The sequence below is a fragment of the Phaeoacremonium minimum genome (genome assembly GCF_000392275.1).
Source record: "Phaeoacremonium minimum UCRPA7 unplaced genomic scaffold PA7_03_scaffold_331, whole genome shotgun sequence".
In the NCBI taxonomy this organism is placed as follows: Eukaryota; Fungi; Ascomycota; class Sordariomycetes; order Togniniales; family Togniniaceae; genus Phaeoacremonium; species Phaeoacremonium minimum.
Window position 1 is genome coordinate 454907 of NW_006921235.1, and position 18564 is coordinate 473470.

The 18564-nt window shown below is 48.2% G+C and overlaps 3 protein-coding genes across 3 annotated transcripts; 2 read left to right on the forward strand and 1 right to left on the reverse strand.

Moving 5' to 3' along the window:
- Window positions 1-8659: 8659 nt before the first annotated feature.
- UCRPA7_4334 (putative alternative sulfate transporter protein) lies at window positions 8660-10371 on the forward strand (the record flags this gene model as incomplete). The annotated part of the gene is made up of 4 exons (XM_007916879.1): window positions 8660-8693; window positions 8760-9246; window positions 9764-9976; window positions 10047-10371. The coding sequence occupies 4 exons, from the start codon at window positions 8660-8662 to the stop codon at window positions 10369-10371; spliced, it is 1059 nt and encodes a 352-aa protein (XP_007915070.1).
- Window positions 10372-10726: 355 nt separating this feature from the next.
- Window positions 10727-12799, reverse strand: UCRPA7_4335 (putative peptidase s9 prolyl oligopeptidase active site domain protein; the record flags this gene model as incomplete). Its single annotated transcript, XM_007916826.1, has 1 exon — window positions 10727-12799. The coding sequence occupies one exon, from the start codon at window positions 12797-12799 to the stop codon at window positions 10727-10729; it is 2073 nt and encodes a 690-aa protein (XP_007915017.1).
- Window positions 12800-17488: 4689 nt separating this feature from the next.
- On the forward strand, window positions 17489-18541 carry UCRPA7_4336 (hypothetical protein; the record flags this gene model as incomplete). Its single annotated transcript, XM_007916873.1, has 1 exon — window positions 17489-18541. The coding sequence occupies one exon, from the start codon at window positions 17489-17491 to the stop codon at window positions 18539-18541; it is 1053 nt and encodes a 350-aa protein (XP_007915064.1).
- Between the last annotated feature and the right edge of the window lie 23 nt (window positions 18542-18564).

Sequence of the window (18564 nt, forward strand, 5' to 3'; positions counted from 1 at the left end):
GACATCAAAACTTCATTCGAGGCAGAATACGGATCCGGGGGAAGGGTGCTCACTTTCAACGCAGAATACGACGCACTCCCTGGCATCGGCCACGGCTGTGGGCATAATCTTATTGCGACTACTTCTCTTGGGGCATTTCTAGCAGTAGTTGATGCAATGAAGCAAAATGGCACGCCTGGTCGTGTACGACTCCTAGGCACGCCAGCAGAAGAAGCATTCGGAGGGAAAATAAAACTCATCGAAAACGGAGCATACAAAGATGTAGATGCATGCTTAATGATGCATCCAACAGCCCAAAATCACTATCCTGAGAATGTATTGGGAGACGCTTATGACAGGACTCTGGCTATTTCAGGCTTTAGGGTGACTTTTCGAGGGAAACCAGCTCATGCCTCTCTGGCCCCGTGGGAAGGAATTAACGCACTTGATGCGGCTGTTACTGGATATAACAACATTTCGGTCTTACGTCAGCAGATTCGACCTGATGAACGAATACATGGCATCATCAAAGAAGGTGGTTTGCGTGCGAATGTCATTCCTGACAAGACTGTCCTGGAGTACGGAGTGAGAGCACCGACAATGGCAAGAGCTCGAGAGTTGCAGAAGCGTTGTATCAGTTGCTTCAAGGGAGCTGCAGAAGCTACAGGTTGTGGAATTGAGGTTGAATATCTGGGGGCATATGCCGACCTTCGATCCAATATTCCAATCTGCCAGGCATTCCAAAAAGCGATGACCGATCTTGGCTATACTGTACAGAACAACACCGATCGCGCAACAAGTCCAGCATCGACTGATCAAGGAAACGTAAGCTACGAATGCCCAAGCTGGCAGGGGATCTTTGGCATAGCTTCAGAGAATGGTGCCTATCCACATACCGAAGGTTTCGCTGCAGGTGCGGGCACAATTCCCTCGTTTGATCGGTCTCTCCTATCGTGCGAGGGAATGGCTGTTACGGCTTACCGATTCCTGACAAGTGATGAGCTCTCAGATGAAGTCAAGCGGTTTTTCGATGATCGGGGTTATTACGATAGTCGATAAGACTTTAGAGAGACTAAAATATTCAACGACTTCTAATGCTTCTGTCTCAAGGATGTGTGTCGAGCTGAGTGGTTTTCACGTAGTGTACGACGGTTCTACAGCACGAGAGACTGATTGACATCCAGAGCTATCTATGGTGCCTTCTGCTTCACACTCAATATTACATTGCAAGTTTTACAAGATCAATGAGCTGGGGTTGTTCTCCGCTACGGGATGGTGCTTATTGCGGCATTTCAGCCAACTTCCGCTCTAACCCCCCTTCATGAGGTGGTGATCGGAACGGTATGCCTAAAACAGCTAGATCAAGTCACTTCTTGAAGCCACCACTGCCACCAGTGAAGCTAACAAATCTGCTGCTATCTCTACCCTATGGACATCCAGAAAAATGGCTGCTGAGGGTTGATAAGATCAATTCCAGAGAGTGGTGGGTTTATTTAAATCGTCGCCATGTCATGTTCGATACTACGCAGCAAATCTCCTTTCCAACACAACCCGGCAAATCAAACAAGCCGCAAGGCAATAACTTGGAGACAAAACAATAGTTCTTCATCATATCCTGCTCCACTATTATCTTCTAAACGCCGAAGAGAATAGTGACGATATTTGAAATGCCTACTGTCGAGCTGGAATACCCCAGACAACCATTCAGCAAGGTAAATCGATATAACCATCAAGGTGTGAATACCCACGACTGTCGATTGACTAAGCTCTAATCAGACATAGCATGTTACACCCTTAGATCTATACATCAAATAATCAACTCAAGTCGCTTCATAAATGTCTCATTCACAATCCCTGACTCGCCTTTCCCAATGACACTACCAATGATTGGGCAGATGGGATCATACACCAGGCCAAGCGCCGACGAAGGGGATCCTCTTGATCTATACGTCCACGGATATGTCTCATCACGTATTATGAACATGTCCCGTGCCCATATCTCTACATCTCCGATCCAAGAAGAGAAGGGGCTCCCTGTGACAGTCTCGGCGAGCCATGTGGACGGTCTCGTTTTAACGCTGACACCTTATTCACACAATTACAACTATCGATCAGCATTACTCTTCGGCTACGCAACAGTGGTTTCCGATATTTCAGAGAAGCTTTATGCAATGGAAATTATCACTAACAGCGTGGTACCTGACCGATGGGCCAACACTCGTGTTCCCCCCACTGGCGCGGAGATGCAAAGTACGAGCATTCTTAAGATCAATATTAGCACGGGAAGCGCCAAAATAAGAACTGGCCCTACTATACCCGGGGACGAGAAGAAAGATGATACCGATAACGCTGAGCTCGTTCAGAAGACATGGACAGGCGTAATCCCAGTGTATCCTACACTCGGACATCCATTAGGTGGTCCATTTAATGTCCTCGAAAACCCTCCAGAATATCTTGATCAGTATTTGCAACAAAGCAATGACGATGCAAAAGACTTGGCAATTCAGCTATCTAAAAAGGGTGCCGAAAAAGGACCATAGTAGAGACTCTAGGAGAAGTACTCAAGGTCTATCCATATGAGTAATGACATTTTCTGGAAATTACTCTACTATCTCGTGTCTCTCCATCGAGTGAAGCGATAAATGATCAAAACAGTTCTAATGGCCCTGGTCACGGTAGCACAACTTAGCTTCGATTTCTAGGCATCTTTTGTTCACAATACTAAGTTAATCTGCTTACCTCAGCACTACCGGGCCGTGAGTGAGCTACCTAGGTGAACTTTGGTGCGGACAATCGGGCCATTTTCGTGGCCGGGGCTTCTACATGTACACACCACGTGGCTTGACAATTTGCGCTACATTAGCACCTCAGCTCGCCTAGATAGATCCAGGTGGCATAAAACAAAATATTTTCTCATATCAAACACGTCCCTCTAGCTTTGACCGCTTGAATCATCATCGGCCTTGCTCGCTAATTTAGGGGGTTATCAGATTTTCGGCTAACCATCATGGCTCCCGAACCGCGACGAGGTGATGCGCAATTACAATTACCTGCCGAAGTGATGGCGCTTCCGGCTAGGTTGCGAACTCTGGCGGTCATTTTTTACATCGCCTTTAGAGGAGGGTTTTCCGCCCTACGAGACACACTACTGTCTGGGCTGTGTGCATGGGCTCTGTCTGAAATAAGTCTGATTGAGTACTACATTCCTACTGAGCTCATGTTCGGTGTTGTCCATCTCTACCTCTTTTTCGTTCGGCAATCGTCATTGCGAGCGACGGTGATCACACTACGGCAACTAGCCAGCCGTGATGACGCAGACGATGATTTATTTACGAAACTACTCGTTGAGGCACTTGATTTGATAGCATACGTTTCTGCTTCTTTGTTATTTCGAAATATATCTGCTGTATGGGCTTTTTGCATACGGGGACTTGCGTTTTTACTGCCTTTGTGGCAATTCATCGGCCTGGCTTGTGTTCTGTGGGTGATTATGATTGATAACCCTTTCCAAACGTTTAACACCGAGATGTCGAATATTTGGAACATCATTCACCCTAGCCTGTTATTCTTTCTTCAAATGGCCGGCCGTTGCTTTGCTACACTGTTACGATATACCTTCCAATTGACCGGGAAGATTGCGGAGTCCATGGTGGCACGCGGAGAGCAGAGAGCTGCTACCCGTGCAGCAATGTTGACACCCTATCAGTATTCGACCCTTGATGCCGGGACAATCCGGTTGCTCAAACTAACAAAATCGACACCATGGAGCCCAGTGTATTGCGAATTAGAACCGGTGTACCTAGACAGGCGACCAAGATTCGAGACCATTTCGTATACTTGGGGCAACAATCAAGCGATGCAGTCACTCATAGTCAGCGGGAGAAGGCTTCAAGTCTCGCAACGAGTTTACGATATAGTACAAGACAGAACTTCATGTCTGATGACAAGATATATCTGGATAGATGCCATGTGTATTAACCAAGATGATGACAACGAAAAGAGTTCTCAGGTCCAGATGATGCAAAACATATATGGCTTATCATATCACACTGTTGTGTGGCTTGGGTACGCCCAAGATGCCAAGGATGCCATAGGGCTCATAGCTCATCTACATCGGCGAATCCAGTTTGATGACCCAGTTGAACGAGCATCACGGCCATTGACGGAATTAAACATTGAGCATCCTAGCTGGCCTTCTCTGATAAGACTCATCAACCATAATTACTGGACGAGATGTTGGATAATCCAAGAGATTGCAGCATCACAGAAGACAATCATATCTTACGGAGGAGAACTTATCACCTGGGACTACTTCTCCTCCTTGATTGAAACGTTGTTTAGTGGTGATCCAAATAACGTATGGCATATATCAAAGATATTTTGGCGTGAGCGGACCAGCCAAGATCCTATTCCGATGGATGCGGGTATCCAGATAACTTCCTTGAGAGGCATTAGGGAAACGATTCGCGCGAACAAGTTAGTGCCTCTCTTCGACCTCCTCATTGCGAGTATCAATTCCACAGCTACGGACCCGCGAGACAATGTATATGCTGTGCAAGGGATCAGCACGGCTGTTTCTTCTAGCGATGTTGAACCAGCCTACAGTATCTCTTTTGAGCGCTGTTTTCTCAACACGGCCAGATACCTGTTGGGACAGAACCATCCTTCGCGCATACTTCATCTTGCCGGTATTGGCTTCCATCGCAACCCCAGATTGCAGGCATCTTGGATTCCAGACTGGAGCACCAAAAGACTGGCTAGAATGTACTGGCGTTATCCAAACGAGTCGCCATACTCCGCGTCAAAAAGCGAAAATGAGAAAGAGATCGACATGACTTTGGCATACACTCACTCAAGACTCACTGTAACAGGCTGCAAGGTTGATTGTATCAAAGAACTTGGTCCACAGTTCTTTGGTGTATCGGAGAATGGGGTCCCTAAGACCAACGTCCTCCCTGGAATCTTCAAAGACTTTAGCGATTGTCGCAATATGGTCCTGAGGGGTGTTCTTCATGAGCCGTATGTGACTGGAATATCCCTAAATGAAGCACTTTGGAGGACACTTGTTGGTGATAGAACGCCAGAGAGTACCAGGCCCGCCAATGCGGATTTCATCCATTATTATCAAGCTTTGGAGCGATTCACGGAATTTTTGTCAGAGCTGTGTGGCCCGCAAATGAATTCTCTGGAATCCAGCCTGAGTGCTGAAGAGCAAGTTCGGCTGAACAGTGCCATGGCAAGTCATGTGACAGATATGGGTAGATTCGCGAATGTAATGGGGCCAAACACGCGAGAACGTATGTGCGCAATAACTGAGCAAGGTTATATTGGACTAGTTCCGCCTTATTCTGAGATTGGAGACTTGGTATTTATTCTTTCTGGCGCCCAAGTACCATTCTTGTTACGGCAAGAAGCTGGCATGAGCGGAATAACTAAGCCAAATGTTGAAAAATGGCGGCTTGTTGGGGAGACTTATTTTCACGGCATGATGGACGGGGAGATGGTTCTAAAAAGCCAACCCCTACAAAAAATAGAGTTATGGTAATAGTCCCAATAATATGAAATGGATCAGTTCTAAAAGTCAAGTCAGTGGTGGTTTCCAGCATGGTAATAATTAACGCAATTCTACCAGATTCATCTCATGTCTACTTTCTACGGTACAATAAAACCATGCTAACTTTCCGTACGCGTGGTGGCTGCTTACCAAGAGTAACTTGGCGTTTCAGAAGTCTAGCTGCTTCCGTACTTCTTCTTGCAATTTGAGTCCTCCAATAGTTCACACACTCTACTTTGAATTCGGGACGAAGTGCGGCCATGAAATATCGGCTGATATATCGCCGTAGGTCCGATGTGCTCGCTGTGCCGTAAACATCTAGCAAGAACGTACCATAACCATTCGTAAGACAGCAAAATGGGATTACCAGTAAATCACTACTGCCCTATAATATCAGTATCGGGGTTCGGACTAATTAGACAATGGATACTTCACCGGTCTTGTTGCTCCGACTGTTTATTTACAGATGTCCCTATTCTAAGTATGTCCCATCGTAACTCCCCTACAACACCAGGTATCTTGCTAAGGGTTTCTGTGACGGTACACTAGCTAGTTACTCTTGCAACATGAGAGACTTTGGAAATGTTTTGCCATTTATTGGCATCCATGATAAATGTGGGTTAGTAGTTCCAGAAGCCGTCATTTTAACTGCACTGATCCGCGGGATCAGGTTTTACCTCGCGGAGCTTTTTCCGAGAATGTAACGGCGAAAATCCTTAGAGTTGCCACAGAAAAGCTTGTTGATAATATCAGTTTTGGGTCATCACGAACATCCCAAGTGATTATTGAGACTGATCATTGTCTGGAACCCCCCTTTGTGTACCGCGAGCTCGTGCCACAGTCAGGTCCAGAATATGGTCGTTGTCAACCAAGAGAAGTCGATTTCTGGATAAGTGGCTTCTTTCCTAGTTGCATTTACTCAATACTCAAACAGATCAAGTACCCGAGAAGCCTGGGCTGTGCCGACAATGTATTGTGCCTACGAAATATTCTGCAGAAGATGAAGCAGGTCGGATTGGCCTGGTCTGATCTTCTGAAAGAGCAGGCAACCCGCACCGATACCCATGTCTAGGTTTCATGGTTATGCCACACATGCAGCCTCGGTGGGAGTTGTTCATGATCATGATGCACTCGATGTTATCTCCCCAGCGGCAGAGAGCCTTGCAAGCCGATTCGACGACAATCTCATGGCTATCTATTCTTGGGATGTTATGGAATAGCATTGAGATATGAAGAATCAGTCTAAGGAGTGAAAACTTTCTGGTGATCATTGACTTAATGTGCAACATGGACCTGCTCTTCTATGCAGCTGCAAAATCGGGGAACATGATGCTAAGCGATGTTGCTCTGGAACACTCGCACACTCTATTGAAATCCCATCTCCGTTCAGACAATGCATTCAGAGAAGGCTACAATAAGACTCCATGCAGCACTATACATCTTGTCAACTCCGATTCTAATTGTTGCTCTATTAAGATATTATAGGCTGCCTAAGGGTACCATGCTACGTCGACATGGTCACGGGGCCCAGCATGGGCCATCCTTGGATATGCACAATCATACAATTAGACTAGGCAAACCGAGTTTCTTGATGCTGCCTGTGAATTAGCGGAGTATTTTCTCTTCCGTATGAAAAACATGCTCCGCAATGCGTGGGAGTACTTAAACCTGGCAACAGTGGACAAAGTGTTAGTCGCTATGTGACACTGTGGGACTTTGATGCGCATATTGAACCCTTTCGTGACACTTCTGCTGGAGTAGTGGCTGCGAATGGTATCATTTTTCTATACCAAATTCTGACAGGTATGGGCAGTCATCAATTAGCCTTGAGATATCTTGAAGCGGCAACGACTATTGTTAACGACACAATAGACTACGCACTTGCGAGGCAGATAGTGCGCATGCAGGCAAATGAGCGGGATAAAGTAACATTTCATGACGTTGGACCAACAAGATTTGATGGCATACTCAAGCATGCGACTGTGAACAATAACGCTTCTAGCTTGTTAGATAAGAAGGCTAAAAACCACGGCATTGTGTATGCAGATTATTACCTGATCGAATTTGGTACCCAGCTACCTCGACTTGCTATCTGCTGATTTATCACGTCAAGCAAAATGAAGTCGTGGTGCAGAGCCGAACGATTTCATTTGAGTTGTACCCCGTGTGGTACTGAACTTGTCACAAATGAGCTATTTAGCAAAAGGAAGATCTTCCCCAGCTGAACACAAGTAGTCACGACCGGCTATATTTCCTTTCGTAATGACTTTTATGGTGACACCGTCTCGTTGATTGGTGCAACATTGAACAAGGGAGTCATAGACAGAGCAAAAGTCAGTCGTCTCATGAGAGTAAATCGCATGATTGGCCTACAAGAAGAATTCAGCAACCACATTGAGGCAGTACGTATAAAGATACGAGGGAGGCAACCCGGGATTATGCAATAGCGAAACAAATAGGTTCTCTGACGACGCCTTCACCTTTCCACCCTGGAACCCTCCGAAAGTATTTGTAAAACTTAACTTTGCGTGATTAAAGGAGAAGCTGAGTACGCGTTTTTTTCCTTGCCCAGCCGCCAAGACACGCCTGACTCGAGGTTCGCCGAGTTACCAAGACGCCGAGACATGAGCAAGCCGCACAGCGGGCATCTACCCAGAATACCCAGAGCCCAAGACTCCAATAAAGACATGCCAAGGCCTGATAAATCCATAATTGCGTGCTTGAATCGACCAGTTTCGCAATCGTTCTCACATGCTTTACGACTCTGAACTGGCGACCTATGTTGAACAACATAAGAACTCCAAGATGCCCCGAAGCCCTATAAAGATATTGGCGCAACCTGTTTTCTTTAGGCCTAACCTATTCTACGGTTCAGGTGCCCCGCTTGAATCCATAACCCACCATAAAGCTAGACTCCACTAGAGAGCATAGCAATGGCTGAATCCAGAGACCCGACTCCGGTTCACCACCACCCCACCGGGGACGACGAAGAGCCTCTCACACGGGTAGTAGACTGGACAACTGAAGAAGAAAGCAAAGCCAAGAGGAAGTAAGTATGCCTCTTCCATACTGAAACCATCCCAGCAGAAACTTACTAGGCTTTCGCGCAGGCTCGACCTTATCATTATGCCGATCCTCACTCTTGGTTTCTTCTGCCTACGTAAGTAGTTGCGCGTGCCTAAATATGTGCAAATGTTATATCTAACGAGATCACTACACGATGCAGAACTGGATCGGGGCAATATGGCAAACGCAATCACTGATCGTTTTATGGAAGACGTCGGTATCAATCAAGACCAGTTCAATGTCGGCCAGCAGATGCTGTCGCTTGGTATTGTGCTTTTCGAAATTCCCTCCAACATGATACTCTACCGAGTAGGGCCTGGCAAATGGCTCACATTACAACTCTTCCTATTTGGCATCGTCAGCACTTTCCAGGCTTTTCAAAGAGGCTATGGTCCCTTCATCGCGACGCGCTTCCTCCTCGGAATCACAGAGTCGGGATTCATCCCAGGGGGCTTATGGACGTTATCAACATGGTACACTCGTGACGAAACTGCCAAGCGCGTCATGGTATTCTACTTTGGTAACCAGATCGGACAGGCGTCCGCTAAGCTGCTCGCATATGGCATCCTGCATATGCGCGGTGTTGGCGGTCAGCCTGGCTGGTTCTGGCTATTCGCACTGATGGGTTCGTTCACGGTACTGGGCGGGTTTGTGTTCGGGTTTTTTCTTCCAGACTCATTCAAAAGGCCGCAGAGTACATTCTTGCCGAAGATAACATTCTTTACTGAGCGCGAGTTACATATCCTACAAACAAGGGTGTTGCTTGATGACCCTATGAAGGGGAAAAAGAAGAATAAGATCGGACTAGATGCGTTCAAGAGAGCAGTAAGTTGTGCACTTTCGCCGCTTCACTTAAGGTCGATCGCTAACGCGTGTTGCCAATGGCTGCTTAGTTCACAAACTGGCGTCTCTGGTTACATTTTCTAATCACGCTTTCGAACAATGGACCCCAGCGCGCGTTTGACACCTATGCACCCTCTATCGTTACTAGCTTTGGCTTCGGGAACCTCGTCAGCAACGCGATGGCATCAGTTGGTCTCTTTTTACAGGTGCCGGTATCGTTCGCTTTCAGCTGGGTCTCGGATCACAAGTACGTTTAGCCTGATATAAATTGCTAGCCCAAGCCCTATGGCAAGGTTCCGTATTGATAATGCCTGACTACAGAAACCGACGAGGCGAGACAGTCATGGTCGGCTTCTTTTGCCATCTACTCGGCTATATTTTCAACCGTGTATTTACCGACGTGCCAAAGCGCGGCGTTCGCTACTTCGGAGTCGTCTGGACTCAGACCTTTGGCACTTTCTCGCATCCGCTTAACATTGCGTGGCTATCTCTCGCCTGTAATGATTCAGAGCAACGTGCTCTCGCCATGGCAGGGTTAGTTGCTCTCCTTCCTGCTTCTTCTCATTCGTGTTCGTATATAGCTAACCAGCCGGCTCATGCGTAGTGTGATCATGGGCGCCAACATTGCCGGTATCTACGGCGCACAGATATTTCGCCGTGATGACCGACCTTTGTACCGTCGCGGCTTTAGCGTGGCGATCGCTGTGCTAGCCGCAGGTCTTGTCATGGCCATCGCACGATGGGTCGATGATGTACTGACTAGGCGACGCAGGAAGGTTGACAGGCCCGAGTCCACGGCGTCCACTGACGACCAAACAATAGATAAAGAGGGAGCAGGCAAGACGACACCGCCGCCGCCAAGCGATGTGCAGCCACGGCTGGTATTGATCGACGATAAAATGAAGCCAGTCGTTTCTAAGGCCGTCTGAATTGTAGAAACAAACGATATATTGCTATGTAATGGCGTATTGTCCCTAGACGCAGCGTGGCACAGACAGTGTGACACAGAGTAATAACTTGATCCTTAGAAATTTCTTCTCTATCTAGGTAATATTGTCTCACTGGCCAGATACGACAGGGATGTAAGTTTAAGCCTCTATACTGCGCCTTTCAACAGCCCTATCAGCCGCCCTAGCCAATGCTCAGAGCATCCAGTCCTAATGTCAACATACTAATGCATACTGTACAACTTCGTCGCTTAACGAAGTACCACGCTGAGGAGTTTCTTTTCCAAAGCCCACGATATATAAAGAGGGTTCGAGCTATACTGACTCTAAGTCATTTTTACCTCATTGGTAACGAAGCCTCCTTTTCCTGTCCAATATATTTATCACACCACCTCTCTATTCTCTCAAGCATATCCAGCCAGAATCTCTGACGCTCTATACCGTGACCCTCGCCGGGGTACGCCACAAACTCGCACGGCAGTGCATGAGCTCTCAACGCGCGCCGAAAACCTTCCGCCTGGGAGAAAGGGCATCGCTCATCCTTGTCTCCATGCAGGATCAGCATGGGTGGAATGACAGGCTCTTCCTGATGCCGCGACTTCTCGACCGCGCTTGCCACCTCCCACAGCGCACTGCCCTGACGGTTCCTCGTATCATCGTGACCGAGCGTCCAGATGGAATACCCGCCAGCCAGCTCTTTCTCAAGGGTAGAGCCAAGATCTGCTGTCAGGGCCAGACTTTCAATCTCACAGACACCTGCGCCGGCAATGGTGGCGTTGAAGCGCCAGCCTAGTCCGTGCAGGCCATTGCGTACGCTGCACAGATAAGTGATGAGGCCACCCTGACTCCAGCCACCGACGATGAGCTTTTTCGCATCGGCGAAGCCCTTCTTGATAGCGTTGTCGGTGATGGAGATTACATCGGCGTAGTCGTACTTTCCCTGCCCGCCCATGCTGTACAAGGCGAACTTCTCGCCACGGCCACTTGAGCCGCGATACTGCGGGAGAAGCACGCCGTAGCCCCTGGCAAGAAGGTATGGAGCCCAGTTGTAGCATGACGAGTCAAAGCAGTTGCAGTCGCGGGCCGTTGGACCTCCGTGGATGATAACAAATGTCGGCAGTGGTTTCTCAGGCACACCGTCGTCTCCCATTCTGGCGGTTGGAGTAATGTAAAGACCATCCAGCTCAACCTCTCCATCTGCAGAGGGACAAGTGAGCACAGAGCACGAGCCAAATGACCGGTCCTTGAGTGTCTTGCCATGGTCCGAAAGCTTCAGGTCGTCCTGGCCCTGCTGGACGATGAATACTTCATAAGGTGTATTAGTGTTAGACAAGCTGGCCGCGAGAGTTACCGTACCAATGTTGGGATGTATGAAGACGTCGCACACCCAAAGTTCTGTGTTCTTTCGGAACAGGTCTTTCCCACCCAGCTCGCTAATCACACTATGAAGCCTGACGCTGCGGTTTACCAGCAGCTTTCTGCCTGTCACGATGAACGATTCAGCACCATCTTCCTCTCCGCACGCAACCTTGACGAAATTGCCTTGGGCTGCTGTGGGATTGACGGTGTATACAGACCGTCCTCCACAGTCTTTATCGATGGGGTGGCCAGTGATAAAATATATCTGGCCATCGGGTGCCCAAATCAGGGAAGATAATTCGTTCGGGACCGTGCACAGATCCCTGATTTCTAATGTTTCGATGTTGACGATCGATATTGTCGTGCCTGTCAGCATGGACTCCTCTATGTGGGGGTTTTCGTTGGTGAGAAAAGCCACACTGTTGCCATCGGGACTCCACGCTATTTCGGTGACGTGTCTATTTTCTGCCACGACAGTCTTGATGTGCTTGGAGGCCACATCAATAAGCCGCAGCCGGCCGTATTCCCACTGAGTACCCCAGACAGCGGGATCAACTTCGTCCTTTTCCTCCCTGTCCTTGAGATCCTGGCTTTTCTCGTCAGGTGAAACATAGGCAATGCTCTCTCCGTTGGGTGAAAAGGCAAAGGTCTCAATACCTCGGGCGTTCTCGGTTGGCGTGATGGGAATTGCGTCACCTCCATCCAGGCGCAAGCACCAAATCGCGAAGCTCTCGCCTGGCTTCGAACGATCGGACAGAAATGCGATCTTCTTTCCGGAAGGATGCCAAGTCGGAAGGGTATCACTGAAGAGACCTGAGGTCAACTGGCGTGATGAGCCAGGTCCTACAGTTGACGCCAACCACAGTGTTGAAATGGGGTGTTTATCTCTACGCTGATTACCGCTCAGAGAGGTCGAGTATAGAACTCGTTGGCCATCGGGGGAGAAATTGATTTTCTTTGGAACCTCAAGGTTGCAAATGGCTCGAGCTAGCTCCGTGTCAAATGTGGGGTTTGCGCTGTCGTCCAGGGGTGGTGTCATGGTTGTCTGCATTATTGAGGTTTAAAAACATGAGATTGCGAGCAACTCGTCATGGATTTCAAAAGATTAATAACTCCTTATTAATAGCCGAGGACTTTTCTTCGAGAATTTTACAGTTATATAAAAAGGATGTGTATTTTCCTGTTAACGATGTAAGAAACTAATAAACATGTACCCAGCGTCGCATTGCTAGTATGACTCACACCGACAACCAACGCAGTCATCTTCGAGCCTGGTAAGTACGATCCTTTCTTAAAGAACCTCAAAGGTATTCACTCTCCGAGAATACGGCGAAGATATCAACTATATTACATGTGAGCTGGAGGACACTTCTACAGCCTAGGCTTAGCTTAGTCAAGGCACTACGATATGCACGCTCTATTCGATAATGCCGATAGCATTCAGACTGCAGTGATAGATTACACTTTCCAAGACAGGATATTCTATCTATAGGCTAAGAGTTAATTTACCCCACAATCTCTCCACCGCACTTCATCTTACCGCAAAACACTTAACCTCTTCTTTTATCGCTTGATATCAGAAGTAACATCTAAAACGTATGTAAGAGCTGTAGGGCCTGGAGTTTCAGTGCGTAGTGCTGAGAATGCTGATCTTTTAGGTCATGTAAGCTATTGTGCAAGTTCCGGGGCAATAGCCTTATACGGCCTTGAACGTCTACTGTCCTAGTGTACGTGCCTAGTGAAGACGTGTTTCATTTAGTCGCGATGCAACCTATCTGGGAATAGAGATTTGTGATCATACTCGCTTACAGGAGCTTAGGCGGCAACCCATAACTTGTCCTTAGGCGGAGTATTAGATCATCTATGAAAATCTCTTGTCAATAGTAAAGAATTGTCTAGGGCAACTGTCGCTTGCTCGAACAGGATTAACCTCGGTGTAAGATGACAATGAGAAAAATATGGAAGAGAAGACAGTGTGATGCGGGAGGCGACGGATGGGCCGTCGAGCAGGAACTTCAACAGACTGCCCTGATCTTATTTCGTCTAATTGAAGACAGTATTCTGGGAGAACGCAATAATGCGATGAGCATCTAACGATTTGACACAAATGATATCTATGACATACTGTTCCTGTCATCAGCGGGATTTGCAAATAGGCTTTCCGTGCGCACTGGATGTTGGAGGAATAAGATTTCTTTCGTAGAAAATTTGTGACAATCGGATAGGGTTATTCCGGCACCGATAGAACTATATATAGCACTCCGTACGGTGCTCGCATCTTAAGGACCTACATAACACTGATATTACACACTACTACCACTTACGAAGGGAGCTCTGCGTTATGTAGCCTTGAGATCCGTCACAAAATCGAACATATCTACACTACCGAGGGCTAGTAGATATAATGACTACTCCAATTCCCCCACTAGGGGTTGAGGTTGCGTTTGCTGCGGCAGTTGCTGAAGTGCTCGACGCTGCTGAAGTTGCTGGTGGTGGTGCCGCCGGGCCCGTCTCCTCGGTCGCAGGTACAAAGGCCGCTGCTTCAAGAGGAATCTCGCCGACTGAGCCGCCGGATACGGTAGTGCCATCCACGCTCTCTGTCGTAGCTGCCGCTAGTTTTGCATAATTCAACTAGGTAACGAATGTTAGAGTTGATGTGAAAAGTTTTTAACGGATGGAGTTCCAGAAGTTGTGTCAAGATAGGCACATACTATTTGATTTGGGCTAGTGCTATGAGAGCATCAGCATATGTCGTCTTTGATATTGGGGTAGCAACCATACGGATTGATAATCATGACCTGACCCTCTTGACAGTGTGGCCCCGTGGCACAGTACAGAAACATTGTGTCGGTACTTGCCACGGGCATATTGAATGTCCCTACTGTATTCTGGCCAGCAGTGTAAGGGATATGACCACTATGTATAGCACCCTCGACTGTTGCTTGGAGAGGTTGGCATGCGGCATCTTCGGCACTCTGTGTGACGGTGTGATTTCCGTTGCTGAACTGAAATTGTATGACATCGCCCACTGCTGCTGTTATGGAGTTCGGGACAAAGGTGTCTTGTGGTCCGCCAACAACAACTGTAATGAGCTGATTGGCCCTCTTTTGAGCATCTTCTCTTATTTCTGCTAGCATTAATTCGTTGCTCAGCATGTGTAATAATGCTCAATTAACCAACCTTGTAGTGAGTTAACCGATCTTGCTCGAGAGCTGGCATCGATATGAGAACGTTGTGGTAAAGCATTGACCAAAACGCTGAAAACGAAAAGAGCCCTACAGAACATTGTAATGTTTTCGTTATCGTAAATAAAATGATAGTAAAAGCTATATTAATGTAGAGACTAAACGAATGATAGAACAAAGGGTAGATCTATATGAGCGCCTCGCTTGGAGGTTGAAAGAGAAAGACGTATGTGGTACGAGGAAAATATTTGCAGCACAAAATTAACAGAACCAGGCTCCTGGGGTTTATCTTAGTCTATATTCTATGTCTACCCGCTGTATTTAATGAGACAGTATAGTCTGTTGAAGACAGACGCATCTCATGGAAAGAATACGCATGCGGTTGTTACAGCCAAGCAAGTCACGTAAGCTCCTGGTTAGGGGGAAACAGTTGTCTAACCGGGCTTGACTCCAAGCCATCCTTGGCATCCGCTCTGGGTTGAAGAGCTCTCACTGGACCTATGCATGTGTTGGGTTTTGAGGCTTGGCCGACTCTCGAATAGCCTGATGTCAAGAGAAAGCGGATCAAAACGATCTACTGGTAGAATCATGTCGATTGGATGTGCAAACCTTCATACAATATCTACATAGGATTACGCAAGCAATGTTTCAGAATCAAGTGGGTTGGTTCCACTTGAGAGAAGGGACAGAGTTTTTCATTTGCCTAGCATGTTGTACTCTTGGCAAGTACAATCTCAAGACATCAGTCTGTCCAATCGCAAATTTCTATACTACTCTGATAATAGCAGATCTGGCAGCTGCTGCTGTCGCTTGTCCCCGCTCAGCAACTTGAAACAGGCGTGAGGCTATGCATATCATTCGCATGAAAAACATGTTGTTTTCTAGAAGTAGCCTGACTACACTCATTCTAATAAAATATCTGATCCTTGGCGAGAGAACTTGCCTATTCCACTACTCCAACCACACAAGTTGCATCTGGTAATCAATGGAATTCGTTAAAAAGGTCCTTCTACTCAACTTGAGTGACAAGCTTGCCGACATTCGCATCCTTCTGGGGATACGGAAGGTATATATCGATGCGAGAGATGATAACGGACGTACGCCGCTGTCATGGTGTGTTGATCCGGGCAGTGAAATCTACTTAAAAAGAAGCTCGTTGCTCAACATAAATAGCAGCCTACCCTCCTACTTCCATCTACGTCTAAAATCTCTGCCCTAAATATATATATTCTAAACCTCAATCCATCACCTAGATATCGATCTTGATTCTATACTCGCAGCTATTCATCGCAAACCTGTTATCCATTTAAGCTAGCACCCTTATTGGCACCTTACTCACATGCTTATCGACGCCCGCCACCGCGCCTCTTCGCAAGTTCTGACCTGAACTTCGATCAGCCTCCTGTCTGATACCAAGTGCGACTACACCGCCCATGGCGCCTCATCTCTTCTAGTGAGGTGCGTTGGGTAGACACCAAGAGGACGGACTAAACGTCCGATAGGCGCTCTCTATTCTCGAGGACTTTCAGCTGCAACTCCTCACGGTGCGAGGAAGTATAACACACAGGTGGAAATACGGAGACACCACGATTGATCTGGCCTTCGCCACTGAGAATGTGGCGTCGCACACCATTTCCTGCAGAAACGACGAACGCTTAGACTACGACTCGGATCATCTCCTAGTGGCCGTGGTCATCGAGCGGGGATGGCAGTCGACGACACCTACACATAAGCGACGTTAAAGCGGTACGGCTTCTCGACAAATACGGACAACTTCTCGCGCGGTTTGCAACGGCCAGCACATTGGGCGAAGATCTGCTACTATTACGGGCGCGCTGGAGAATACGCCCGGGCTGATGAGATACGACAGCCACGACTTTGTAGGCGACCACACGGACGGCGGCGCGTCCACCTAGCTCATCAACGGATCCGACGGGAAATCAGCTACTAGTTGGAGGGAGCGGAGTCAGGGAGAGGAGCAGTTGGGGTATCCCGACAGAGCGAAGGCAAAGAGTTTCTTGAAGTGGGATCGTGAGCGAAGCGGCCACATTAGAGATACGCGAGGTGGATGGCAGGAGGGGCTGGTGCATAAGTACGTGGGCAAAGCGAGAGCGCGAGAAGCCAGTGAAGAAGCAGCACAGCGAAATTACCACGGGCCGCCGCGGGTTTGTGAGGCTTTGATTATGGTTGTTATCATCGTCAAATCCTGCTCTTGGCAGTGCTGTGCCTCCCAATAATGACTCCTTTCATTTCCACTTCTTGCTTACATGCATACTCGAAGGTCTCATTTTCTGCAAGGATCATCAAACTAGCAATGCAATATCACTTCCCATTGGTCTGACCGGGGATCTTTAAGGCTGAAAGCGATTCACCGATAAAAATATACCCCTGCTGGGCAATTGCCGAGAACCCTAATGCGTAGCAGCTTGCGTTTCTTGTCTGATATATTTATACCCTCGAGCGATGCCATCACTGCATTTTTCTACTACGAATATCTTGTGCAGACTCTTCCCATATCGACTGAATCACCTATCGGCATCCCGCCATCGACAGCCATGACCAACACACGCTTTCAGGGGTGGTACTCGAGCTACGGTAGCCTCTTCCAGAACATCTCCTCCGACGTCTGCAGCGAAACCCTGAGAGATTACCTGACCGCCAGTAATGGCGACACGTGCGATCTTCACATCGACTGCATACTCGGGAACACCAGAGAAAGCGTCAAATCGGCCATCGCCTCGGCCGCAATCTTCCTCAGTCTCGTACCAACCATCATGTCCATGCTCGGCCCCAGCTTGGTCCAGCTTGCCATTCTCTCGACGCGCCGACCTCTACTGTCCTTTCTCCTGAGCGTCGGCTCAAGCGAGTTCTATCTCGACGGGCTGTTCCGCATCGAATCTACAGAAGAGCTGCTGTCTATCGCCAAAGGAGAGCGGCTGTTCCCGCGCATCAGAGGCCCCAAGGCCGCCCTGATCAGTGCCGGGGAGTACGTTATCGCGGGTCTCGCTGTCGCCAACGTCGTGCACAACTCGTACCGGCTGGGCAGCAAGACCATCGTCAGCTTCGTCTGCAATACGTGGTTCTTCCCGCTGGTCTGGACCCTGATGCTCCCGGGCATCTTCCTCCTGGTCACGATCCCTTTCCAGTTCTCCGGCATCGCTAAGGCCATCCGACAACGCTCTTACCACCGGCAAGAACCGCCGAGGGCTTCTATCTGGGCAACTTCGTCCCTGGAGCCGTCACCGGCGCTGAAGCAGGGCGTCCCGCGCGCGGACAGTTTGAAGTTAGCCAGGGACATCGTTGCTCTCGAGGGGCTGCCATCGCTAGGCCACCCATCGATTCCGAGTCAGGGTCTCCCGAACTTTGAGAAGTGGCTTACAATACTGCTCAACGCGGCCTCTTTTGTGGCTGCTATTCATGTCTTGGTTGGGATCTGTTTCTTCTCGTCTATCCTCTTCATCTCTGTGGTAGACGCTATCGAGGTTACATTACGCTATCTGGCTTCGGCTGCCGTGTGTCGGCTAGTGGTGACGTTGGAGTTTACAGGAATGAAGGCGAGGCTAGACCATGATCAGAGAGACGAGGTTGACATCATTAGACAAAAGTAAAAGTACTGAAACAGGGCAGCAGT